Source organism: Chaetodon auriga, chromosome 15 (assembly GCF_051107435.1).
Source record: "Chaetodon auriga isolate fChaAug3 chromosome 15, fChaAug3.hap1, whole genome shotgun sequence".
NCBI lineage: Eukaryota > Metazoa > Chordata > Actinopteri > Chaetodontiformes > Chaetodontidae > Chaetodon > Chaetodon auriga.
This window is the reverse complement of record NC_135088.1, coordinates 19,204,327-19,231,310: the sequence shown is the minus strand read 5'-3', so window position 1 is coordinate 19,231,310 and position 26,984 is coordinate 19,204,327. Positions and strand designations below refer to the sequence as shown.

General features: G+C 43.2%; 1 protein-coding gene across 6 annotated transcripts in view; it reads left to right on the top strand.

Moving 5' to 3' along the window:
• auts2a (activator of transcription and developmental regulator AUTS2 a) overlaps positions 1 to 26,984 on the top strand; it is a 294,064-nt gene that overhangs the window by 121,554 nt on the left and 145,526 nt on the right. For all 6 annotated transcript variants that reach the window (XM_076751193.1, XM_076751192.1, XM_076751191.1 and 3 more), the window contains exon 4: positions 10,859 to 10,960. In XM_076751193.1, the coding sequence (XP_076607308.1) occupies positions 10,859 to 10,960 (102 nt within the window). The remainder of the gene's footprint in view (positions 1 to 10,858; positions 10,961 to 26,984) is intronic.

The window sequence follows — 26,984 nt, the reverse complement described above, 5'->3', positions numbered from 1 at the left end:
AAGCTATTTCTACAAGCAGCGTAGTCGTTGCTGGATGGTGTCAGGTCTTGCGTGGCAGGTAGCTATTCTCAGTGCTGTGTAGGCCTAAATCATCACGCTGGAACAGATTTGACTCCTTTTATTTGCACAGTATAGCTGTGACATTGAATCAAGAAATCAGTGTTTGTTTTCCACGCTTGGAGTTATGACAAGTTTAGAGAAAGTGAGATGACAATATTCCATCTTGTGTAAAATCATCTTTCATTGAACTACTGCACGTACGTGCCCTAGTTACTGCTGCTGTACAGAGGCTTTTCAAGTAGGAACTACTTTCCAAAGTTGTTCCAACTTTTTAAGTGGCGTTCCTGAAATAGTTTTTCAGCTGAAAACCGATGTACATGTACATAATTGTGGAAGGTCCTTGACAAATGTTGAGACCTGGAGAGTGCTAAACAGTCATTTCTGTTTTAAATATTGCCCCACACGCCTCCAGCCAATTCACACCACCCATCACAGTTTTGATGTGGTCCCGTAGTTAAAGTAGTATAGGTATTATATGGTTCACTCCAGTTTCAGTCCAAATTCAAAACAGCTTGATGTTGTCCGTCCTTTGCAGCTAGTGACACTTAGATCAAGTAATAGTTGAAGGTTATTAATGATGCTAGTCAAGGATACGCACAAGGACAGATGTGCTACAGGTGTCCAACCTGCAGCCCATTTGGCTTCTTTGGCTGAGATGCCCCTTTGGAGGCAAAAAAAAAAGTTTAGTTTTGCTGTGGCATTAATATGGGTAGCTCATAACTAAATTAAAATCACCATGTCATCCACACTTTCATGACTTTTTGATAGGCGCGACTCTGTGGGACACAGGTGGGGCAACCCAGATCTGTTAAATAAGAAAAAAATTGAAATGATATACAACAAGTATAACCAATACAAAAAAAAACTTTGCATTTGCATCTGAGCATTAACACAGCATGTCACCCTTCTATCACGTCCAGCAATATTGCTTTATACTAAGCTGTCACATGAGCCATCATAGCTAGGAGCAGGCTCCCTGCAATATAAGCCCTCAGTTAATAACATTAAGTGTTCTTTGTGTAGAGATGTGGAGATCTGATGGTTTTGACTGTTGAGTCATGCTGGATTAGGTCGTGTTTCCAATCAATATGAAGTTACCTGTCAAGTGTGAAGACCAACCTAATGTCATGTTAGCATGCCTTAGTAGGCCAAACACCTACGTTAGCTGCTTTCTCGCTTGTGACATGAGCTGCTAGCAATGTTCTTTAACATTCTTCTTTCAGATTGTGATGAAAGCCACCTTATTTTGCCTTTTGGTCAGGTTTTAGCAACGGCCACCCAAAATGTCTGTGCATACCGCTGTTGACAGCTTCCTTTGTGAATCACATATAATGGATGTCTTTGCCAGCACTCATTATGCCATCGAAGTACATGCGCCCCCATACAGATGTTATTTCTGACCAGTTTGGTCATAAGAGTTGAAAGATAGGGAGGAAATTCTCCACCACTGCCACCACCAGTGACCCTTCAGCGGTAAAGTAAATGTTCATTCCAGAATTGTACAGTAATAACTGTGTGTTTAAGTACAAAGGAAGAACAAACAACATGCTTTTAATCAGGCCGTGCTCTACAAAGACGCGCTCAGGCTATAAATGTAAGCAGGCAAGTATTTGAAACATTAATGTGATGCAGAAACATGAGCAGCATTTAGTCGACTTTTTAAACAACTTTGCATAGCACACACCAAATTGCTTATTCTACTTTCAGGGCCAGTAATAAAGTAAAACAGAGAATTATTGCGCAGGAGATATTTGCTGTGTTAAAGTCTCATTTATGACTATTGTCTGTAATTCTGGCAAATGGTCAAACAGATCCTGTAACAGCAGTAGCTTTCTGGTAACTGTTGATTGTAAGAAATCAAGCGAAAGTTTTTAGCAACACAGTTGCATGGAAAAGTCTAATTCTGAATTATTTATAGAAAATATGACCAGGAATTTGAATTCTTACCAGAGAATACTGAATCACATAGTCCTATGTAGTACAATACTTCTACAATCTGTTATTTTCACGGGTTAGGTGTCGCAGAATATTCACTCTCTCAGATGTATTTGGATCTCTCACATGTTCTTGACTCACGATTATGACACAGCACATGAAACAGCACTGAAACAGTGCAGAGGTTGCTTTCTGCTGCCTACCAGCCCATTATGGCCACATTCCAGCTGCATTTTTATGAGCAGTCAGATGATAGGGAGTCAGGTACGCCGTCAGTGCGGTTCCACTATAATGTTAATGGACAATATTCTATCATCATCATGGCCTTATGTTCCGTCTTGCATCAAAAAAGTACAGTATGTTGCTGCATTACATGCAAGTTATTTCCTGTGTCTGAAGTCCTGATTATTTCAATTACAATCATGTTGTTTGGCTATATTTTTGTTGCCCTTGGCTTTTTGCTGTCTCCCATTACCAGTCTGTTAAAGCAGCCAGAGCAGATGTTTCCGAGTATACTCCTCACGAAGCGGGCAAGCTCAGGCTGCTATTAATATGGTGGGAGCGTAGCACTGTCTTGTTTTATGACTTGATAACGACAGATGTGAATTTCAGGAAGGCGACTAAATGAGGACATTTACAGCAGGGATTAGCGATAACAGCGCTGGCCCCGGGCAGACACCCTGGGTCAGCCAAATAGGAAACGTATATCCTGCCATCAGATTTTACAGCCTCCTCTAATCCCCCAAATAGCAGTGCAGATGGAGCCAAATGCAGGTAAGGTGAGACGCCATCATTTTTGTTGGTTTACACCAGCACGCAAGCCTCCGCATGGTGCTTGACAGGCAGAGCCGCCTGTTCACTAAACGGCAATATCCACCTGCTGACCATAGATCACCCTATGACCCCATGACCTTAATGTCCACTGGGTTATTAGATACTGTCATTGGCTGAGAAGTCAATGCAGATATGCAAACAGTTGATCACTTGTAATTATGAGCTTTGGTATTCAGAGGTAAAGCTATTAATATGTATAATATTTTTCAAAATAAGAGGATTTTAGCTCATGGAGTTCTTAAATGTTAATGTGCAAACGTTAGTGAGTGTTGTATTTGCTACAGTTGGCTCTAATGTGTGCAAAATTCAATCAGTCATTCCTGCGTGTTGTTCCGGAGTGCATGTAAGTCAATGGATGAATTACATGTTTATTAAGTGGCTTTTCTCTGAAGGATTTCAGTGGGATGTCTTTTAATTAGTCTCAATTGTCTTATTTGTTTTCTAGCTTTATTTACTGCATTGTTTTGCAGCCAGTAGTTGTTCCACACCTCAGGGTTGAGCCTGATCACAGAGCTTTAACCTATTTACATTGTCTCTCTTAAATAGCCAAAGCCAGGCTCCAGTTCTCTGCTATTTCACAGTTTCTATCTTCTCCCTTCTTCTGAAAGGCTCTAGTTGTGCATTTTCTTTTTCTTTTTTCTTTTGCGGCAACGTGTGTCACAGGGAGCACTCTGCTGCTATTCCTGTAACATAAAAAAAAGCCGTCTTTCCCTAAACTAGAAGCGTTTGTCTATCATATTACCACCGCACATGAGCCGCACACAAGGCTTGACCCAATGTTAAGTGTCTGCGCTAAATTTCATTGCCTCCATCTACTGGAAGGCCTGCCAATATACTGGCAGTGAATTCCTGGAGGAAAATAAATGGCAATAAAAGAGAGAAATGATAGCCCCTGCAAGCCGATAGGAGAGGGCTTTTTCTCTGCTGTCTTTTTTCCATACCGCTCTTTATTGAGGCTGCCCAGCTTGGGGAGCTGTGATTTGGCACATTGGCTGTGGCTTTAGTTGGATGGGTCCCTGAAAGCTAGTACTGAAGTAACGACTCAGTAGCACAGATTGAAGAGCTGGGGAATCATGTAATTAATTGCAGGCAAATTTCTTTGATGAGTAGTTATGTGGTGATGAGCGCTCAACTGGGCAGCAAGAAGGGTCTTTTTGACCCCCCTGGCCCAGCACCCAGCCTCCTGCAACTTCCTAGTGCATTCTGGGAAGGAACCTAGTAACGGCGTCTGCTTTGTCTGCTGTACATGGGGAATGTTTGAGCTTGTGGAATTGGAGGTGCGTAAAGTGGGCAGGAAGGTTATTTTACTGCCACGCTGGGCTACTATAACAAGATGTTCAGATATGATCTGAGAGAGTAGAGGTCTCCCGCTGCTCTTATATTATCTCCCACCCCACCATACACTTTTCCTCCTCCTGCTCAGTTCATTATTAAATCTGGGAATTGTCCCCATAACTCAATCCTCAGACTACAGCATTATATGACCATTTGTGAGAAGGGAGAAGGGTGATTGCGACGCAGGCCAGAGGATGGATGTTAAAAGCATATTGATTTGCCTGTAATGTCGTCATAGATCAGAGATTTATGGCAATATATAAATGCAGCCACAAGCTCTAGTAGCCTCCAGCCTGCGGTGGAGGAAATGGAGTCCTTAGGATGACTGATGAGATCAAGACAGTGCTCTCAACCACGTTTACCCCCCTCCTCTCATCCCCCCCTCCAGCCTCCATTTCCCCACTCCTCCTCCTCCTCTCAGGATGCTCTCACCCTGCGGCTGCTGTGACTAGTCCTTAGTGGCTCCATATCTTTGCTTTGGCTTCACATTCCAACACAGGGGCTAGAAAAGCCTCCACTGTGGCCTGAGATTGGTCGGAGTGGGTGCATTTGGCCTCACTGATCTCTCCCCTGCTAGAAAAATGATGCCTGGCAAGGTCGCCAGAGATCACTGCTGCTCAATGATGCTAGAGCACTGAAAGGAAATGGAGCTTCTCCATGGTTACATACCTAGGTACTAATGAAAACTGTTGCACTGGCTGACTGTGAGTGACATCCTAACCACAGGCAAGCAGCCGGCTTTAGGATAAACATGCCAAGTATTTTTAATATGTCATTTAGTCACAGTGATGGAAGAACACAGTACATCCATGCTTCAGCTACAGAGATAAAAAAGAGGTATTAGGGGTTGTTTTCACACTGTATGTCTGTGACTTCCACCACACACGGAGCTAACAGTAAACAAATCTGGGGCAATGGAAGCCAAGCGCTGATGCTCAGTGACAGGCTGCGAGCGAGGGTGGCAGGGGGGGTTATGGGTGACGAGAGAGCCAGGCGGGGCTCCTGTCTGTGGCAGTTAAAGCAGCTGGGCCTCAGAGCCGAGCACAGGGTCAGAGCCAGGCCACGCTGGTGGGCTAGCCGCGGATGACGTGGGGCCCGTTGTCACCCCGTCACCGGTCCTGACAAACCCGCAGCTCCTGTTTTTACACAATAGTCTCATCAGATAAAGGCAGCAGAGAGTTAAACGGGCCCAGCAGTTTCCAACTGCTGTTGTCGACCAGCACTAGGTGGTTATACTAGATGGGCTCACTGTGAGTCTGGCAGGGACATAATTAGCGATGCTTAATGTGGTCTGATGTTTGGCAATGGCATCTCCTAAGGCCATACGCGAGCGCCTGTATAAAGTCGACAGAAATTCTTCAAGTTGTTCATTTTAACTGCTGAGTCGTGAAGCTCCCCAGCACTTTTATAGCCCTGGTATATAGACCTGTGAAGATAGCATAAAGGAGATATTCAAAGTGTAGTCAGTGGAAACCAAGGGGATTTGACAGTGCCGCAGGAAATAGACAATTTATTATCAGCAACCCAGCCTAGGTAGTGGATTATCTATAAAACTTTCATGGTCCTCCCTCAGTGGCAAGCAGCCATAAAACTTCCCAAATGAGGGACTTGTTAATTTACTTGTTAAAGCAAATTAAAAATTTATAAGCGCTTTTAGGTAAATGAGATCCTCTTTCATTGCTGCCCTCGTGGGATTCTCTCTGCCAGATCCTGAGAGGACAGGTTAGCTGTTCTGAAAGCCGCAGAAGAACAATAAAAGCTGTTAAATTGTTCCAGGTTTTATTACCGCCGAGCTCCGCAGCTGCTGTTGTGCGTAACTAAGGGAAACCAGGAGCTGATGGCTATCCCACCGAGGCCAGTACAGAAAACTGAGCGCAGTTCTCTCGATGTCTTTTTTTTTCTTCTTCTTCTTCTACTTCTTTTTGTGGGATGAGGGATGGGGGCTGGGGGGCGGAGTTGCTGGGGCAGGCTCTACTTAAAAAGGCCTTTGTGGTTAGAAATGTTAGCAGGCCTACTTTTGTGCTTGATTGCATTGAGTCTGTAGTGCAGCCCTTGAGAATAGGTCAATACACTTGTAAAATTCCACTATGGCAACGGTGAGCACTTTTCTGTAAGTGAGAAAATAATTGACTCCACATGTTCAAGACACTGTTGTAATAGCTGTTTTAGCGTACTTTTGAGGGGAACAGTGTTAAATGAGATATTTCATAATTTCTCTGCACTCTGAGCTGGGATCGTGCTGTAGTGCACACTGAATGCTGTGAATCATGTATGAGTGCCTATGTAACAGTATTATCCTTCTGCCGCCACGCCAACAGTACTGAAAGGAAAACATTCAATATTGATTTTGTCTTTTTAATGACATTTTTCCTATTGTAAAGACAAGACAGTTTATATGTCAAGATAAGTCTTTCTGAGCCATACATGACATTCAACGACACCTTTGGTATTTCCTGTGGCAGCTCCAACAATGCTGCTGTGAGGTTATCTATAAAAACGCTTGTTTATTTCAGTCTAACCTTCAGTAGACATGTTGAAAAGCAAGGTTCTTCAGCTGTGTATGTGAGGACTAATTGAAACTCAAGTGTGTGGAGAATGTATGCGTGAGTATACAGTCCTGTGAGAAGAGCCTGGCTTTGGTCAAGGCCAGTCAGCAAAATGGCAATCTTCTGACACATCATTGAAAATCCATACCACGTTAGACTTTTGAAAAGGAAGTCATTGGCAGCTCATTTGGTTCTATATTATCTATGTAGATAGGGTGAACTATCTTCTCTACCTATTGACATGTTTTCTTGTCAAATAATGTGGTTGCTTTGATGAAATGAACTGTATCAGATCATTGAGAGAATACTGGTCTCTTTTGTATTCGCACCCTAAACTAAGGCTGACCACAACTAAAACACATTATAGTCAGCTAGAGGTAATGGAATGTACAGAGCCCACCTATGGCAAAAAGATAAAATATACAGAGGATTCGCTGTTAAATTCTTCACTTGCTCATGCATAAATGCACTAAGGGATTGGTGGAAAAGTCCAGGTGTTTAGAGATAGTTCTACTGCAGTTATGTTTTAAACAGTGTCTACAACCCCGGTGCCAAAAATGTTAAATAGAATAAATGAAAACAAATGTTTTATGTGATAATTTGCTCATCATTTTTGACATATTCTCAATTGAAAACAGCACAAAGACAATATATGTGATGTTTTACCTCATCATCTTGATTGATTTTGTAAATATATCCTGAATTTGATGCAGCAACATGTTTCAAACACATTGGGACAGGAGCAGCTAGAGACTGGGAAAGTTGTGGAATGCTCCAAAAACACCTGTTTGGAACATTCCACAGGTAAACAGGTTCATTGGTAACAGGTGATAGTGTCATGATTGGGTATGAAAGGGGCATCCTGGAAGGGCTCAGTCATTCACAAACTAGAATGGAGCGAGGTTCACCACTTTGTGAACACATGATTGGATAATTGATATTATTACATGAGCTCTTTGTACAACTACTGTCTGTAAACACAGTTTGTTTGCAGTGACTCTGTTGTGTTGTTGTTGACATTTTACACTGCTTCCCAACTTTTGGGAATCTGCGTTGTAGTAACAATGGTAATACTTTCACATCAGCCATCAAATGAAAAGTAGATGTTCACCAAAGTGCGTGTTTACAATGTCTCCACAGACAATATAACACGATTAAACTATTGTTCAGTTCGCTTACGAGTTTATCACTTGAAAGGGCCCAGATATTACTAAAATTACTCATTGGAGAAGATGTTCAGCTGTCACTGTCCAAATAAAGTGTGGCAGCAACAGTTTGGATAGTTGCTTGTAACTAAAGTACAATCATTTGTTTTTTTAAAGAATGATTTATAAGAAATGTTAAATGATTTCTCATACTTGTGGGCTGAATTGCTTCATGCTGAGGTTTGGGCTGCTCTCTTCCAAAGTATCACGCTGGCTGCTGATTGAAAACAGTTGTTGATTCTCTACTTCAGTAAATTCAGACTGGTAAGAGAGATGAGGAGAAAAAAAACTTCATCCCCTAACACAGAACAGATTGCAGGAAAACAAGACCTCACTGTGTGGAAATTAATGGCAGATGCACTTACTAGTAGTTTAAATGTTTCATTAGATGCTAATGTCTCGCTGTGTCTTTAATTGTTGTGAAATTAGCCTCTGGAATATTAAAACCATCTGTTTGTTATCTTCCTGCAGGGCCAGTTCTTACCCAGGCTGTGCAGATACAGTAAGGTCATTAAATAAATGCATCTGTATGCCTCAACCTGCATCTTAATTAATGTCTTTATGCTATTTATGCTATCAGTACGGCACACACGTCTAGGGCGTCCTCACACACATTGTTGAATGCAGTGAAGTGCACTGGTGTTCATTTTAAGAGGTTGAAAACTAAAGCTGAGTTTAAAAGGCTATAAACATATAATGACTTGCGCTCTGTAATAAGTGGGAGTGATCAGATCAGCGTTGTTGCAGCAGAGGTCACAGGGACTGCCCCCCCCACACCTACGCACAGGCTTCTCAGGAGATTTATCATCAGACAGCAGGCCATTAAACTTCAACTTCACTTTTTGATGGCATTGACCACCAGCATTCCCTCCATTTGCTTAAGACATCCATTAATCACACCATAAAAAGAAATGAATCCATCATCTGAACCTCAGAAAGGGGAGAGCGGATGAAAAAAAAACACAATTCTCTGAAGTAATTTAAGGGAGCTCAGGGGGAAATTAAAGGGAACAAGCTGAGGGATACGTTTTCAAATAGCTGTGTAATCAGGTCCCGAGCTATGTAATAGCCCTGAAAGATGAGCCGCTCTTTATTGCAATGTCTTTATTAGACATGTTCTTCAGACATTACACACAGTTAAATTTGTGCAAGATTTCTGATGTCATGGAGTACTTTCCCACTGATAAGCCAGGATACAGACAGTGTGATTATGCGGTTTCACTACTGCAGAGTCAGTTTGATACCACATTGATTAATAAAAGACAAATCTCTGTGTCTATCCCACACTTGCCTGATTATAGTCTTTATAAGCTTGCCATATATGAGTTCGGTTTTGGGCTGCGAATATGCGATGCAGGAGTCAGCAGCAGCTTTCAGTAAAGTCTGTGTGTTTTCTTTTGTCTGTGTGCACATTCATAAATGCATGAGTATGCTGGCGTGTGCTGCCCGGTGTTGTCAGCAGGGACACGGGCTGGTTAATAAATATTATAGGTCAACATGTTTTGATGAAGGAGCCGCAGACTGGGGCGTAAACAGCGTCCCTCGCCCTTTCTTCAAGGATCAGTTCACAGACCATGGTGGATGAGATATTATTCCCCTTTTCTCTCTAAAAATATGTAAACTCCCCTCAGACAAACTGGCATTTACAAAAAAAGGGAGAAAATCTGCCCTGGTTTTTGTGGGAATAAAATGTGTTGGAGGTAATTAGTGCTATCACAGCGCAGGGCATTGGTGTGCATGTGTCTGTGCACGTGGCACATTTGATTCTTGTGCACTCTCCCCAGTCTTGTCTCAGCACCGTCTGACCACACACACACACACACACACTCACACATGCACACGTGTACGCACACATTCAGACATGTGCACACACGGAGTCAAACAGGCCCATCAGGCGTTCCCACTGCTCAAACTCTCTTATCACATTCAGCACTCTGGCAAATCCACCCGCCTTCCACCCATCATGCAATTCTCCCAAGGAATAGGATTCCTTTCACACCGCTAATGGCTACAGAAAAGGGAACATTTTCATTTTAATTATCCACTCAACTCGAGGGTTCATTTGGTATTCCCCCACCTTGTGCCCTTTCATCGCACTAAATGATGGCCAATACCTGAAAAGAGAATACTCAAGGAGAGGTAAAAAAAAAAAAAAAAAAACCCATATACTGTAGCTCTGTCGCTTCCCTCCAGAGCAGGAGATAGAAGGGAAAGGAGAGGGCCGGCATCTTCTAGTCCAAGCCCTTTGTGTATGCAGCACCACGCTCTGCTTTTCCTATTAGGTGGCAGAGCAGCCATTTACTGCTCTGTCCCATAAAGCCATCTTTTTATGCGCTTTGAAATGAAACCTGCCGCGTTTGTCTGGTCTGGAAGGAGCAGCATGGGAGCTTCAGAGGACATCAATCGCCGACTTGGACAGGGAGTACAGACCCCACCTCCTTCCACTCCGCTCCACACTCCCAAGAGTCTTTTATTGTTCTCCAGATTTTGAAGAGCCTCAGATGCTCGCCGATTGGCACGTCCTCCTCTTTATTCTTGTCACTTTGCTGCATCTCGAACAGAGTGTCTAGAGGATGACACTTGCTGAGCTCCTGCTGCCTCGGCATGTGGTGTCTGCTTGGAAAGGATAGTGGCTCCATTTGAAGGTTCTGGAAGGGTCTTTGTCCCTGTTCTCTATTTCGTGGGCTGAGAGGAGTTTCATACTGCGAGATCAGATGGTGTCTATCATTGGCAAGCGGAGTGATGGCCGCTGAATAGGCTCAGAAACATGACAGATTTACAGAGACAGCGCCGTAGCTCCTGCCAGTTCTCACATATTCATGAAGCGATTTCTGTGGGATGCCTTCCCTCGCCAGCGTTATCCATGTAAAGCTCTAAACTGCAGTGTTAACAGTTTTGCTTAATGTTGTTAACCCTTGGTCGTCTGTTTGTTGTGTTTGGCAGCTGAAGCCAGGGCAGAACAACTGCAAGGACAGCGACAGCGAGAGCGTAAGCGGAGAGTCCAAGCCTTCCATCAGGAGCAGCTCCAGAGACAGACTGACAGATGTGAGTACATTTCACAATTGGAGAACATATGTTCACACCAACAAGCTCACATCAGTGGTAGTTTAAGCTTCTGTCAGGGCTTATTTCAACAACTCTTAAACACCTCTTAATCATCGTCTTAAGATAATGTAGGTTCATATTTTGAACATAGACCAAAAAACAAAACAACAAATAAGAAAAGATTGGACACAATGATGGAAAAACACATTCTGAACAAATATATAACTCCAACTCTACACCATGATTTCCTATTCACAGAAGTCCCAATTGTTTGACAAATTGTATATCATCAGTACTTAAAGGTGCCCTGTGGAGTTTTCTTGGAAACAAACAAAAGTTCTGTTTACGTTCAGCGTTACTCGCCAAAACGTGTCCAATGCATTTCCTTCCTCATAACATATTTGCCAAGCTGTTTTTTTCCTTAAAACTTTGAAACCTGCATTACTTACATCCATGGTTACTAACAATCAGTCTTCCTGCCTTTGCCAGCATGCTGCTGCATTTCTTGGCACATTACCGCTACCTGTTGATCAGTGGAATTGTGTGACAGCACTGGCAGGAATGTGTATCACCTGCGGCAGCACGGAGCAGGACTCACTCATATAAAAAGAGCTCCGTAGTGTTGCCAGAGGTCAAAAACTCCACAGGTTACCTTTAATAACCAGGATATCAGACAGCCATGAGAGCTGTGGCAGCTCCTAAACTATGTTGAATGAAGTGAATAATGACTACAGAGCTGACTCATCTTAGTAACTTATGAGTCACATGTTAAAGAGGAAGTATTAGTAGTGGTAAGTCCTACAGTTGGTATAAGAGTTACATATTTTACTGCTCTGAGGATGATCACCGTGTTTATATGCAACTTCATGTTAAACTACGTAATGATTGCATCTAACAGTGGAGACCTTACAGAGCTGTTCTGTACTAAAGAGCTCGACAAGGAAGTCAGTATTATAGATCAGTGCCTGTTCTTTTAGCACAAATGTTATAAATTCTACTCCACTTTCTTAAATGAAGAGTCATTATGTGTGTGGCCGTGAACCAATGGTGTGTTTGTCACACACACGAAAGGTAAGTTATTTAGGGTTGATGTTGAACCAGTAAGATTCAGCCTCAGCAGGGCACTTTGTGGTCAATCTTAAATGGTCAAAAGTGTGCTCTTGGATTTAATATTGTTACGATACCAGAATGTTAAGCTTTGATACAATGCTAGTATAAGCGTTTCAGTACCACGGCAAAAAGAAAAAGGAGTCCTGGGCACACGAAACAGGACAACTGTTTTCTTTCTTTCTTTTTCTTTATTAATAACCTCCACGCATTTGTACAGAAAAAGTCACTCAACGCACTCATTATGGTTGAGGACCGATTGATTTTCTTCCCTATTGCTTCATCTGTTCAGCCAGGGGTTGAAAATCTGATTGTACATGTTTTTTTTTCGTCATGGCTTCGGTACTTTCAATGCTATCGAATGTGTAATTAATGGAGATTGTATTATTTTAAACACGTGGTATTGAAAACCTTACTTACCTCAGGTGAAGAGCCGTATTTACATCCTGTACGCACACACACACACACACACACACACACACACACACACACTCCCTCTCTCCCAGAGGGTCTTTATTATGACTGATTCCAAAAAAGGACACTACTTACTCAGGTCCTCGTTCCTTGTGGAGGAGCTGAAGGCAAGCATTAACTGACAGAAGAAAGAGCGGCCGTGTCCCTGCGCCCTGTGACATATTCCAAGATGTAAAGCGAGTAGGCTCGAGGGACCTTGCTGCCAGACACCCACCTCTGCTCTTTGATTTGTGTGGAGAATGTACAGCGAAGCGATCAGATATCTAGCCATAATTAAAGCTGTCAGTTGGGAGGCAAGCTAGTCTTTGAGAAAGACATGGCCGAACAACTGAAGCAAAACTGATTCTGCATGTAGCTTCACGATGCTTGACTGGGCATGAAATGAAATAAGTAATTTGATGTTGACAACAGAAATTGAAATGATACTTGCTGATTTCTGTCAGACTGCACTGTGGTGACTGTGCAGCATTATACCAAGGCACATTTTGCTTAAACAGTGGAGGTTTGAAAACTCTTAACCTAAAGATGATTAATCTGCCTTACTGTGACTGTCACACAGGGTGATACAAGCCCTTCAAAGCAACTAGACTCCTTTGACAAAGACATTTCAATTATAAATTCTAAATATAATTTCATTTTACCTTGCAGAACACAGGAGTTGCTGGTCTACCACTGCCTCAGTCGGCTAGTTTGTTTGTGTTATTGTGTGACTTTGGTGCTGACGTTAGTTCAGTTTAACCAAGCAAACTAACGTTGTCGCCAACCATCTCCCATGTTCTGCTACGTAAAATGACTGTTTTTGTCAAAGGAGTCTGGTGGCTTTGAAGAGAGTATAGATGGATATAACAGTCCCCCATTGGAGGCCTGTCTGACAGCAAGGTAAAGAGGTGAAAATATTCTAAATATAACATACACTTACACTGATAATGATTTTTTTAAGGTGGGTCTTTTTTGGTGGCTAAAACACGTTTTGCTATTGACCCCGTGCATGGGTTTGCATTGCTTAGCTTCCAACACCAGTACTCCTGCTGCTTCTCCAAACTGAGGGCGTGCTGATCACTATCTACTGTAGGTAATACACTGACTGTGGATCAGTACTTCATACAACCCCACTTCAAAAAATCCAATCCAACCCTTTAATGTCTGAGTGCTGGTTTTTGGTTTTATCTGCATTTGATTGGTCAAATTGAGCAGAGGGCTGCCAATTGTTATTCTGTTTGGTTTTTAGGTACTTTGTAGAATAATGCATGTCATGGCTCCAAATCAGAATTGTATCGATTACCTTACAGGTTAGTACAATGATCTTTGATGTTGCTAGCCTCTTTTGATGAAAGAGTTGTGTTTGGTTGCTACATTGAGCTTGAAATTAGTTCTTGTTATCTTAAAGGGTCTAGCCACAATCCATTTAAATACTGCTTACAACTATTCTAGTATGTAGTATGAAATTTCATATTCCTTTGCCTGAATTGAACCCACTGGCCAACCGCTTCCCTCCATTGAGATTAAATCTCTGTAATGATTTGCATTTTGACTCATTGGACACTAATGAAACAGTTATTACTCAGTCACTTCCATGTGCTTACAAGGACACTATCACTGTTGCTTCACATTGAGCTTATTCGGTTTGAAATATTGGGTATAAAATCAGCCCTTTTACAGCACCAGCCAATGTGCTTACTTTGAGTAATTGTATTGGAACATTGTCCTAAATTCCAAAATATATCCATAATTCATTTTCAAAATGTCAGGTTTTCTCAAGCAGAAACTCTCTACTTTCTCCAGTCCTCACTTATTCTCAGGAAGCATCTATCCTCTCTCTATAATCACTTCCACCTGAGTTGGCGTTTCAGCCACTCAGTACACTCTGGAGGATAGAAGAAATGGCAGCCCTGGTTCCCCTTGCTTCGTCTGGTCAAGATGCCCCAGAGGAGACTGGGCATGTCTTCAGAAGAGCTGCTGAAAGCTGGGCAGCATGAAGACAGACTTTTACACCCCCATATCGCTTTAGATGGTCACACTGTGTGAGGCTTCACCTCTGGTCCCCACAGGTTTCTGAACAAGTCCCCTCCAGCCATGCTGTAAAAACCCACTTCACACGTCGCAAGAGGTGCAAGTTGTAGCTTTTGTAGCAGAGCTCTGTTCCCCACATTGATAGGAGGAGGAAAAAAGTGCAGACAATCTAAAACAAAAAACATTTTTACGTGGATTCTTTGGATTTTGTTATTTTTTTGGTTACAGAAAACAGTCATTTTTTATTCAATAGTATTGTTACAGATGAAGCTAGATGTATGTCCAGGTGATTAATGGAAGCCTGTAGCGTTGTCTCTTCTGTTGCAGTCCATCTTCTTGTTCTACTGAAATGTTAAAACTATTTTGGTTGCAACTCTGCACAACGCAACAAGGCTGCTCATGAGATTCAGCTGCACAGAGATGCTCCCTCACAGCGCAAAATAAAGAGAAACCATCTAAGTCACTCGTTAGTACGAGGGAACAGTGTAAGACAGGAGGCAGCTTTGACCCGAACTGTTCATTAGACCAACAGTTCGCTAATGGTATTTGCTGTAGCACTCCTTTCCCCTCACGGAGCGACTACGCTCCGATGAAGCAGATGAACTGAGTTTGCCGACCTGGCACCGGCTGGCAGGGAGATAGAGGCCAGAGGAGGTCAGGCCTGGCAGCCTCCTTTCTCCCGCTCGCCTTCCCTCCTCACTCCGTCCTGCCAGCTCATTAAGGCCTACAAATGGCACATCAGCTCGGCTGTGTTTGCCTCAACCCCAAACCCCAGCTAAATTGGCAGGCTTAGCCGCATTTGCTCTGAAGCGCTGGGCTCCCTTTTGGGTTCGTTTGAAGCCGACATGGCAGCCACCCCCCACGTCCCCCACCACACCCCACCCCTTCAGTCTGGGTGGCAGGCATTCAGGCAGGCAGCAGTCCTAAGCAGAGGGAGTCTGCTGGATCAGGGAGGGCAGGGAGCTTGGGATGAATCACTCCCGTTTAGTCTCTGCGGCAAGGGGTGAAATGCCATCATTACCCGGCTGCCTATCAAATAAATTGGCAATTACGGGCCTGGGATTGCGAGTAAACAGCATGTTACTCCTTTTTTTCCACCCAAGGCTCTTGATGAGAGGCGGGTGCAATAGAGAGAAGATCCGGAGTACTGGGTCAGAGCCCGTCAGTCAGTGTTAGCACAAGAGGCAGACTATAATGAATGCACCCCTATATTTCAGTGGCCATTTTTATCATCAGCCAAAGCTTCATGATGTATCTTGCTTCAGCTGTTCTCTGGAGTGAATCCTGTCTGTCAAATGGAAACAGATGTGAGGCTATCTAATGCTTGAGACAACACCTTTATATAGTGTGTGGTGTGGAATACCCTGCTGCAACACAGGGTAATGATTTGTGTTGGCCTGGTAAGACAGGTTGTAACACTATCATTAAAACTAGCACTTGGTGTTACTCCAGACAGTTTTGCAAGCTGGTTTTTCCAACTGAAATGAAAATGTGAAAATTGTGGGTTCCTGAAATCCATACTCGTGTGTCCTGGCTCCTCTCACACGAGAAGGTTTTCTTGCGGTGAGGTCTTTGAAAGTTGTTTTGTAATGAAACATCTGGAAGTGATATTGTTAAAAGTCAAGCACATCGTCTTCCCGTGCTTTTGAAGCGGTTTCAGCCCAAACACAGCAAGAGTCTCTCTTATGGCTAGTAAAACTGAACTCAGTTATTACTGGCTTTCCGATGAAAACATGACAGCCTATTCAGAATCCTGTGTGCATGTGGTGAAACCATTTCAAATACTCAAATTACAGCTTTTGGAAATGGATTAATGTCATAAAGTATATTTGTTGTAGTAAAAATCACTATTATGATTAAATTTGCCAGAGCATGCCAAGACTGCACATAATGTTTTGTCCTTGACCTCTGAGTACAGACTTTTCCATAAGCTTCTTGTCTGAACTGAATCTCACTGTCCAAGTGAACTGCTTATGTAATGTGACCAGAGCTGGTCTGCATTACACTATGCCCATCCCACCTCCTCAGTACATTCTCCAATTATTTCCTGACACTCTGATGTAAATGAGGTCACAGTCCCCCTACATGTCCAGATATGCTGGCCAATTTGCTCCGACACAGAACTTGTAATTGCTTGCATCAATTATCCGTCTCTTTCTCTCTCTACCTCTCAATAATTTGAAATGTTTCCTATTAGAGACAAGCATTTAGATATGGAAGTAGGAATGTTGTACCTATAATTAGCTCATTATCATGGGATCGTACTCTTTGCTGAGGCCCCAGTGTGTGCATAGTGACAGTGTGAAATGAGCAGCAGATGCAGTGCAGGGATTACTTGACAGTCTTTTTGACTGTTTAATGGCTTTTCAGCCGTGATGTAAACAAGTCCAGGCAGATTGAAAGACTAAAGACAAGAGGCCAACTATTTTGTATCCTGTCCTGTTGTCCAGATGTAAATAACAGGGATCGAATGATACAGATATTATGCAGAGAAATACTCTGAAAAGGAGATGATGTCATAGCCACACATGCCCGGCCAGCTTGAGAATTCATGAGAGATCAAAATGAGATCAACTGTGTTTTACCGCTGGAATCTCAAGATCATCCACTTCTGTGATCGATCATGAAATCATTTAAAGCACATGGTTTCGACTGTTTGACTCACTATTTTGATTCATGCCATCTGAGGCAGAGAAGAAACACCTGGAACAGATTCTACAACATGTTTTGTATCTCTCAAGTCCTGTGTCCTCGTGGAGAGATCATGTCCACAATAAGAGCTTTCCACCTTACTTTCCTCATTCATTATGCCAGGTTCTGTCAGTCACTGCAGAGTCAGCTCGCCATAGGATCCAGACAAAAGATCACTTGAATTGCCCACACCTTTGACTCTAAATCAACCTGATGAATAGGCTGTCTCCCAGGAAGTGGCCAGACATGCTTATTACCACCTCTGGCACTCCAAATCAAGCCCCCTTTTCTCTCGACTCTCTCTCTTTTATTTCTCTTTCCCATTTTCTCTCATCGCCTGCAGTCGTGTTGTCAGGGACAGATTTTGACACTTTGTGACATGGCAGTCAGGCAAAATTATGCTGCGCCTCCATCGTCCTGCCAGTACCCCAACAGCCAAATGTCCGTCAGGGGCCTGTGAGAGGTCCCGTTGGATGGCTTGTCTCTACAAGTGCTCCGGGCACGTCTGTCTCCCTGCCTACATTCACAATACTCAGCCGCATCTACTCTCCAGAAATATAATTAGAACGAGAGGAGCACAGTGTGACAGTGTGCAGTGACCTCTGAGCAGCCCTCGGGTTAAGAATGCATGGCACTAGTTTATCTCTGCTAATTATTTACCACACCTAGAGGCCTTGAACACAAAGTAAAACATGAGGAATCAGAGGACTATTGTGACCTTTACTGTATTTATGTTACTGTATACCCAGCAAAATAAGGCTCTTTAATTGCTGAAATTGATACAGAGCGAGGTTGGTGTGGTAAACACTGTTCGGCTGATGCTGACTGAATGCAATCCCTCAGTGCTGTGGATGATAAATCTATTCTCATGGAAGATTAATGGACTGGAGAAGTGGTGTTGAATGTCATTGTTGAAGGTTGAAAGTATTGAGCGCCTGAATCCTATCCATATGTTTTCAGGAATGACATAAATAGGCTCAGCCGGAATCCATTTTGACTTATCAAGCTTAAACCAGTGCCAGAGCCACGCAATACTTGCCAAGTATTCAGGCTCTGAGGCTTCCAATAACAAATCCTATTCCACATAATTTCCACTGAAATTGGCCATGGCCATGCGCTGCCACCCTGTTTTTGCTTTTGCCGTGCGTCTTGCAGCTCTTGGCTACATATTACTTCCGCATTCCCTGTAACCCGACCCTGTAGCCCCAATTTTTGATGTCATACCAGGCTATGGTGAGGGAGTCTCTCCTCTCTTTGTTCCAGCCTTTTCAGCGTGGAGGCTGTTCCGGTGGGGTAAGTTGAATAAGTGGAGCCCGGAGGAATCTCTACAAAGGTCTCACTCTGATTGGATGCATGCAGAGCCCAAGGAGAGAGCGCCGGTTGCCATAGCAATGAGAGCAATGTGGGAACTGGCTGCATGAAGGAGAAAGGGGAAGTGGTGCTTTCTTTTGTGATGGGAGGTCTTCATCGACTGACATTCCTCTTTATGAATACACACTGACCAACATGCACATAAACACAAATTTTGAAAAGCACACAGACGGTATTGCGTGCACCTTTTTACCCCCCAAGGAGAAGCCGAGCTAGAGTGCATACTTCAATCACAATGGCCTGGTAGGGGTATACTCGGACCCAAGCTGGGAGCCAGAGAAAACACAATCAGACACACCGGGAGTCCAGAACCATCTCCCCCTCATAAACATGATTACTGGCCATTTACTGGTACATATCGCTTACCTCTCCTGAGCCAACAAATCATCCTTACCCTCTCCCCTGGCTCATCACAGCCACTATAAACAAAGGAAGGATGGAAATATCTCCCTATCTTTCACGCTGTCTCTTTCTCTGTGCTTGCATCCTGCTCTCACTCGAAACAGATTTTTAAATTATTAAGCCCATAATATTCGGGCCACGTGACTATCCAAGGGGTGATGCAAAACTCTCCAAGGAGCATGTGTTTGTGTTCATGTGTGTGTTTTATATATGTCAATCCCTAGTGTGTGTATGTTTGTACCAGGGAGTTCAGCTGCAGGGTATAGAAGCTGTGTGGGAGGGTTGAGTTGTGTGTGTTATGTGAAGTCTTGTTGAGTTTGTTTGAAGGGCACAAAGGGCTGAAAATGCTGTATGGGAATTACACAGGAAGGCCTGCCGGTTCATGAACCCAGTCCAATCTGTCATGTCTACTGTATAAAATGGAATATACTCTAAAATACTTTATGGTCATTTCACAGCACATGCTCTGGAATGCTATAATATTGTATACTGCATTGTATTCTCCATGACTTTCTGTGTATACATATTATATTATGTTGCTACTTCATTCTCAGTTGAAGTTGCAGTTGAACTACAGCTTTTTAAGGACAGTGGTTTGAATGTGTACTTTCAGCAAAACTAACACTACTGAGGCGACGTCTGGCAGAAGGGAAGATATGGTGTGCATGATAGTGCACTCAATGGCCACTTTATTAGGTACACCTGTGAACTCTAGGAATCCAACCACTCTGCCATAAATTCTACTTTTACGAAGTTTATGTTGTTCAGTTTTTGTCGACATTGTGGGAAATATGTTCATTCAAATATTTGTTATTGAGGTCAGTGTCACCAAAAACTGAACATTGTAAACTTTGTAAAGGCACAATTTGTGGCAGAGCTGTTGTATTGAATTACATTGGATTGCAGAGATGTACCTAATTAAGTGCCCTCTGAGTGTAAGTTGAATGTTTATGAAACATGTAAGTTTCAAAGTGCAGACAAACACAAGAATAAATACTACTTTAGGCCAAGCAAACCCAATTCCACATTTAATTATCTATTTGTTAAGCCTTGATTGTCCTGTGCTACACTCAGTCCACCCTGGATTTCGGTGGCAGAGGTAAATATAGGATGGAAAAACTGATTTCTGTGTAGGAATATTGTCAATGATGCAAAGCTAATTTGGTAGTTAAAACTTTTATTATGTGCATACTAGAATATATGTTATTTAAAAACCAGCTTACATCTCAAATTACTGCTGTGACTGTCGTGTTGTGCTTTGTGCAGACTGAAAAATGGGGAGCAGGAGAGAATTGCTGTAAACATGGTGATAAGCATGGAAAAGTTGCGTTACTAAGCGTTCCACAGAGAACGGCAGAGAGACGCTGCACTCACAGTCTGAGGACGTTCTGCTAATATTATGTTTTGCATGTGCTTTGAATTGAGCCCATGTTTTTCTTTTTGACAGGCTACACTTTACAACACTGCATCACACCCATTCTTTTCCCCTTGTGCTGGAGAAGGGCATGTTCTGTCTTATTCAAGGCCCGTGCGTCTGACAGGATTACTGTGAGGCATTGGATGTCACATCACTTCTATTTCAGAAGCCAGTGCAATTTCCCTTAAACCACAAGGCAACAGTGCCAACAATAAATAAATAAATAGATACTGTAGATAGATGGACAGCAGACACACAGTTATACCAAGAAAGACAGAGAGATGGTGCCCCTGGAATTACAGTTGCAGAAGATTATTCCAGAGACATTATTTCCCTCAAGTCGTGGGCTTAAGTCAAATTGGGAAGAGAAATGAAATTGCCAGCAGTGAAAAACCAGACTAGGTAGGAGTTCATGAGCAGAGAAATAACATTTTCATTTGTTTCTTCCCCAGTGGGAGACAAGCAGCCTTTCAGTAAATAGAGACAGCTATGAGAAATGATTTTTTTGGTCGGCGGGATATTGTTTTAACGTGCACTTATCCATCTGCAATCTATATGTCAGGCCCCAGGAATCCACAGGATGGCCATTCTGCTGTTGTCTTTATGACATACAACTCCTGGCCTTGTCTCACCTTCAATTGTTTCTGTTAGTGTCCCATTTCCACCGGAGATTCAGTCCTATATGTGGTCCTTTTTTTCAACTCCTTTCGTTCAGAGCGGCCAGCTGATGCTACTGTACTCTTTGGAATTCAGGCTTTTTATATTGAGCTTCATTGCGAATTGAAATGAAAAATTAAATCCTGCCTTCTGAGATTGTCATCTCCCCGTGCACAACCTAGAGACCGTGACTAGAGGTACATTCTTTTTTCCACTGCAATAATAATAAATCAGGTATGGTATGTTTTAGCAGAGATTGGCACATGGTATCAGTTTTAGTAGTTCTTTTTCGTCAGCACAGTTCCATTGTGTCTCTTTGTTTGTGTGTTGCGTTTCGGAGCCCAGTTTGCCTGAGGTAACGATGTGTCACCATCCACATTTCCTTTGTTTGTAGTGTCAAGTTTGTCACATGCATTGCACGCCTTGTCTTTATCCTGACTAACATTTTATATCTTTATGTCTTTTCATATTAGGGGTTCTTTGCTTTTGTGCATTTCCGACAACAGTGTGCATGCACTGGGATAAATGGTCATGCTGCATCATCTCGGTTAAGTGTTATCTGGTTTCAAAGAGATATTCGGGGGATTATTAGGGGATTACTTCCTCTGCTGTAAAATGCTTTCGTCGACTTCTGTGAGATGTCTGATCAATGAATGCGTTGCTATATACGTTGGCTCTCTATTGAAGTTATTTATATGGTACATTACAATTCATGATTAATCTGCAGGAGCAAAGCTTTGATCCGGAGCTGTCAGCAGTGATGTACTCCCAGGTGATTACGTCTACTTCCTGTCATCCACTATCAGCCAACACATAAAGCACTTGTCACATGGCCCATTCTGATTATGGTTGATATTGACACTGGAATTGAATAAATGTACGAAATAAGAAGATTAGTGTCTCCCAAGAGGCGTGTGTCCCCCTGCTGCATTCGTTCTTGATGAGGCACGCTGAGCCTTTTCAGAGACTCGTTTCATACTGGCAAATCCCATCTCTGACTACATAATGTGTAAATAGAAAAGAGCGATGAGGATTAATCTGCTGGCCATCTTAAATGGAACAGCAGTGGTCTCACAGTGAAGCAGGGGTGAAATTGCGCTTGGCCTTTTTGTTGAAAGATGTTCTGCATAATCACAAATTCGCTCCACTTTACATTGTATATGCATATCAGTCGACCCTGCCATGACATATTGCCGATCCCTGCCCTCAAGAGGAGGATTTCTGTTGTAATAAAATGACATGTCGCATAAGAGATTTGTCTCCATCCTCTCTTTCACATGATCTGCCATAATTACTCTCGGTATTATAAGAAATCTGGCAAAATTATTTCCAAGTCAGGAAATTATTATATATTCCAAGTATGAGTGTATAATTGAACATGATATTTTTTTCAGTCAGAGGCTCTGCAGGAACCTACAGCTGTATGTGGAACCATCTGTGTGCATGTTTTTTTTCTCATGCATGGACATGTCCCTGTTTGTTTTCAGAAGCACACCTTTATATTTGACAGTATACTTGGTTGTAGTGCACAGGTGTAAAATCTGCGGTAAACTAATTAGACTATTGGGGGCTCTGCCCTGTTTAAAGGGAGTCACATCAGCTGTGTTCTGGAAGCAGTAAGAGGTCAGAGGGCAGCACAGGGCCACATAGTACAGGGGATTGGATGGGATTAACCTTGGCCTGCCCCTTTGGCCCAAGGCCCAAACGGCCCAGGAAGAGTGGAATTAGCCAAGCTAGGCAGGGCCATCTGATTCCAAGCCCTCATCCAATTACTGCCTTATCTCCTGGCCAAATGAGATCAATGCATGGAGGGCAGGGAGACCTGGCAGGCTGGTGAAGGTGCGATAATCAGCAGTAGGGAGCACGGCACTTAACTCCCCTGTGTCCCTGAAAGAGCCAGAGCATGTGTTAGGAGCACCACTCACTGCCATTAGCTCTCAGTGCCTGCTGGAGCCTGACCTGCACTTTGCATGAGGACAACCTGGTGTAGTGCATTTAGGCATCTTAGCTTTTTGTGTTCAAGTGCTGCACTTAGGAAGGTGAATAATGTGCATAATTACAGTTTTACCTCTTATCCTTGGTGAATTTACCCAGTAGATTACACTGGCGAAAAGGTAGTAGAGAGGGGGAAAAAAAAAAGCATAATTGCTTTTTATATGTATTGCATATAAAAGGCACTTTTAAGCATTTTACAGAACAACCCCGCATGGCTAATATAGTCCACTGTTAATTCTCTTGTCAATTAGGGGGGAAAACAAATGTTTGACGTTTGGAGGTGTAATTATGAAAATAATTAACCTCTGTGTGTGCCATAAAAGCAGACAATTTTGCTCTCTACCTGCACTTCTTGAAATGGAGTTGCATTTGGCTGAATGAGATTCTGGTGTTAAAAGGAGGACCTGAATTAAATAGAATATTTTTTCCTCATGTAAGATTAGGTTTTATCCCGTCCTTATTTATCTTCCCTCATTGAACAACTCTTTCCTGTTCGTAACAACTTTAATAACTTACCGGCGACTTTTTTTTTGATGACTATTTTTAGATTTCAAACTTCACAGAAATAATTCTAAAATTTAAACTTGCTGTCTTCTCTTTTCAGACCAATAACTAACAAATTGAGGACAGGCAGATGCCATTAACCCAAACTTTCCAATAAGAAGCAGTTATACCTGGAAAGAGTGGATTGATTTTAAAATCATCATCTAAGTTTTGATAGGAAAGTCTTTGCTGGCTGAGCCTTTATATGGTATAAAGCTCTTCATATTTATTCATGATACTTCTGCCATGCCAGTGATTGTATTGCACCACTGGTGTGTCCCTTAGCCATCTGGAGGACCGTTCTGTGCCCACAATATGGCCGGAGAGGGACCCATTCTGGTAAATTTATGTTCAGCTATTTCTTCTCATGCTTGTGTTCTGGGCACGAGTATCCATTGGAGAGCAATAGGTAGCCCTGAAAGAGTGTCTGTCCTCAGCTGCGTCCCTGCGATTGTACATCCACCACTACCCCACAGTCCTCCTCCTCCCACCTGTCCCTGGCTGCTCCTCCTCTCCTCAGCCCAGTTAGATTAAAGTCCTCTTAAATTCACTACAGCAGGCCGGCCGCATAGGGAGAGCTGGCATCACAGGGGCCCTCTGACAATCAGCACCCGGCTGGAAAGCACTAATGAGCACTGGGAGGGGAGGAGAGGACGTTGGCGGATTGCACACAGACAGCAGCAGTGGTGGGTAGGATTGGAGGGGGGTTGTTAAGAAGGGAGGCAGTGGGCTGGCATGTTGCTGGGCTGGGTCCGGCACAGCACTGACTAGATTCCAGGGGGCAGAGCTGCAGTCAGTTTGGGAAAATATCACAGCCCATTAGTTAGGAGCAATGAAATGAAGTCAACTTCTGGGACTCCATTAGGCACGCTGCGCTTAGGCAGACAGCGTCCCTTGGTGTGATGTTGCTATTCTGGAAGGATTGAGCACAGAGATATAATTGGACTGGGGAAATCAAGCAAGTTTCAGTGGTCCTGGTGGGGCTCTCAGACTGAAAATGAGAACACGGGCCTTTGTATTTTCTCTCCCTCTCCCTGTTAGCTTTACAGCTTTTTGAAAAAACAGGAGTGAAAAGGCAACCAGTGTGCTCGGGTTTTTCTCTTCATTTTTATTTCTTCTCTCTCTCTCTCTCTCTCTCTCTGTCCTCTGTTCTTAAGCTCTGTGTCTCTGTCTGCACCCCCTCCTCCCGTTTTTCTTATTGGATTTTACCATCTGCTTTAAATTCTTTTTTTCATTTGTGGCTCCAGCTCTTGCTAACCCTAAGCTAAACAATATGCATTTATTCATCCATGCCTTTCTCTAAGCACTGATGAGACTGAGGATTGTGCTTGATAATAAACAGGGCTTAGTCTAACACAGGCTGCTTGCTAAGCCTCGCAAGGCTGTTTACTGCAGATCAGTGCTGGGTAACTCCATTAGTTTGGAATATACAACAACATCCATGAAAGCAATGCCGACTGTTAAGTATAGTAACCTACACCATATTTTTTCCTCTTCCCCTCAAATGCCCTCCCTCCAACCATGATGTCTGGATAGCGGGCTGACAGTTTGGCTCCTTATTGGCACAGCTCAGATGTAGATAGAGCGGACAGGCTTCAGTGCTTCAGGTAATTGATGTGCAGTTTTTAGCACCATCATGGGACGTCTCCATCCCTCCAATTTCTAGCGGGCATGCCTCACTTGGTTTGCCCAAAACGCTTGATATACTCTGTCCTAAATAAAGGACATTTTGCCAATTCTCCAAGTTAATATACTTCACAGTAGCAGTCCATCATATTCTTGTCGTGCCTTCAGTTTAGTGGCTGGCGAGTAATTGGATTGAGTCTCTGATGGTGCATTGCTGGTGTCTTCATCACTGCTTCATCAAGCACATGTTCACTGCTGTTTATGCAGTGAGGTAGTTACATGTTAGCCTATGTATTATTGCTGCAAGGGTAAAGAAATCTGCTGTTGCATAAATATAGAATATCACTGTTAAGCCATTTTTTAAGCCATTTATCACCTACTTACTTTACATAGCTTTTTCAAGGGATTGCTAAGAGATCAATCAGGATCTATCCATTTAGTCTAATTGGTTTTATGAGGGATTGATAAGTGTAGTTAGATTAGAAGGTCAGAAGGGGATAGACTCACTGAGACAAACAGGGGACAAACACTGTTCAGTCCAAAGACCTGTGTTTTTCTGCTTGAGAGTTTGAAGAGAAGACAGATCTTAAAGTATTGCGAAGCTGAAACATGCTAATATATGAGTCACTAAGATGCTGCTTGACAAAAGCAGTGCGCTGCCTCTGCCTTGCTCTGGCTCTTTGTCCTTTCTATTCGTAGAATTATATGCCCACAGCAGGAGAGTGTTGACATTTGTGCACCTCTTGGGAACACATCACCATGAATGTTATCAGCACCTTAAAGACAGCCCTCAGCCTCCGTACATCCCTGGTAGGCGCTCTCAGCCCCTGCCTCAAAGGGCACACCCCACCTCAACCTTCCACCCCTGACCCGTCTGCCAGCCTGAAGAAAGAGCCCCTGACAGCTCCTTTGATGGCAGGAGGAGGGGGGGTGGCTTGTAAAGAATAGGTGAAATGGAGGGTAAAAAGGGGGCCAGCCATTTGAAATGTCTGCACTGAGATCTAATCAGGTTGCAGTGGCTGTGCCCCTTTTTAAAGAAGCACCATGACATTACAGCTAGCAGCCTCTCCTGGGTCCAGGCCTCACAGGGCGTCTCATGTCAGCTCCCCCCTCCCCCTCCCTGAGTAACCCTCTGGAACACATCATCCACCTCAGTCCCAGCTCTGGATTTATTCCCCCCCTAAAGCCGCCTTGACAGGTTTGTTATCTGTTCACCCGGTCGGCGAGCCCTGGAGAGTCGCAGCACTGGCAGTTAGGAAGGGGAATGCTACAGGAGAAGCAGGGCAAGTAAATGTCAAGTGAACCGCCAAGGATGGATATTATAGCTTCTGGGGACCACAGACAGAGGGAGAGAGAGAGGGTGGGAGAGAGAAGGGAGAGAGAAGGGAGAGACGGTCTGTCTTTTCTGTCTGTTTTGCAGCCCACCACTCAAGATGGCAGTCTTTACTGAATGCTCTCCTATCGATTTCTAGACTATCTAAACTCTTCAATTATCTACAAGTTACAATTATACATAGAACTTCCAACTTCCTGTGACTACAGATATGCTGATAACAAGTCATGATTACCACAAAAAGTCTTGAAGAGTAGAGCGATATTGACTCTTCTAAAAAAAGACTCATAATCTCAACTCTTGACCATCGATAGATTTATGGTTGTTTACAAGCAGCTAAATGAAATCATTTCTGTGTCGTTACTTGTGCATTTTTTTAGACTGACTACCTTTGGGAT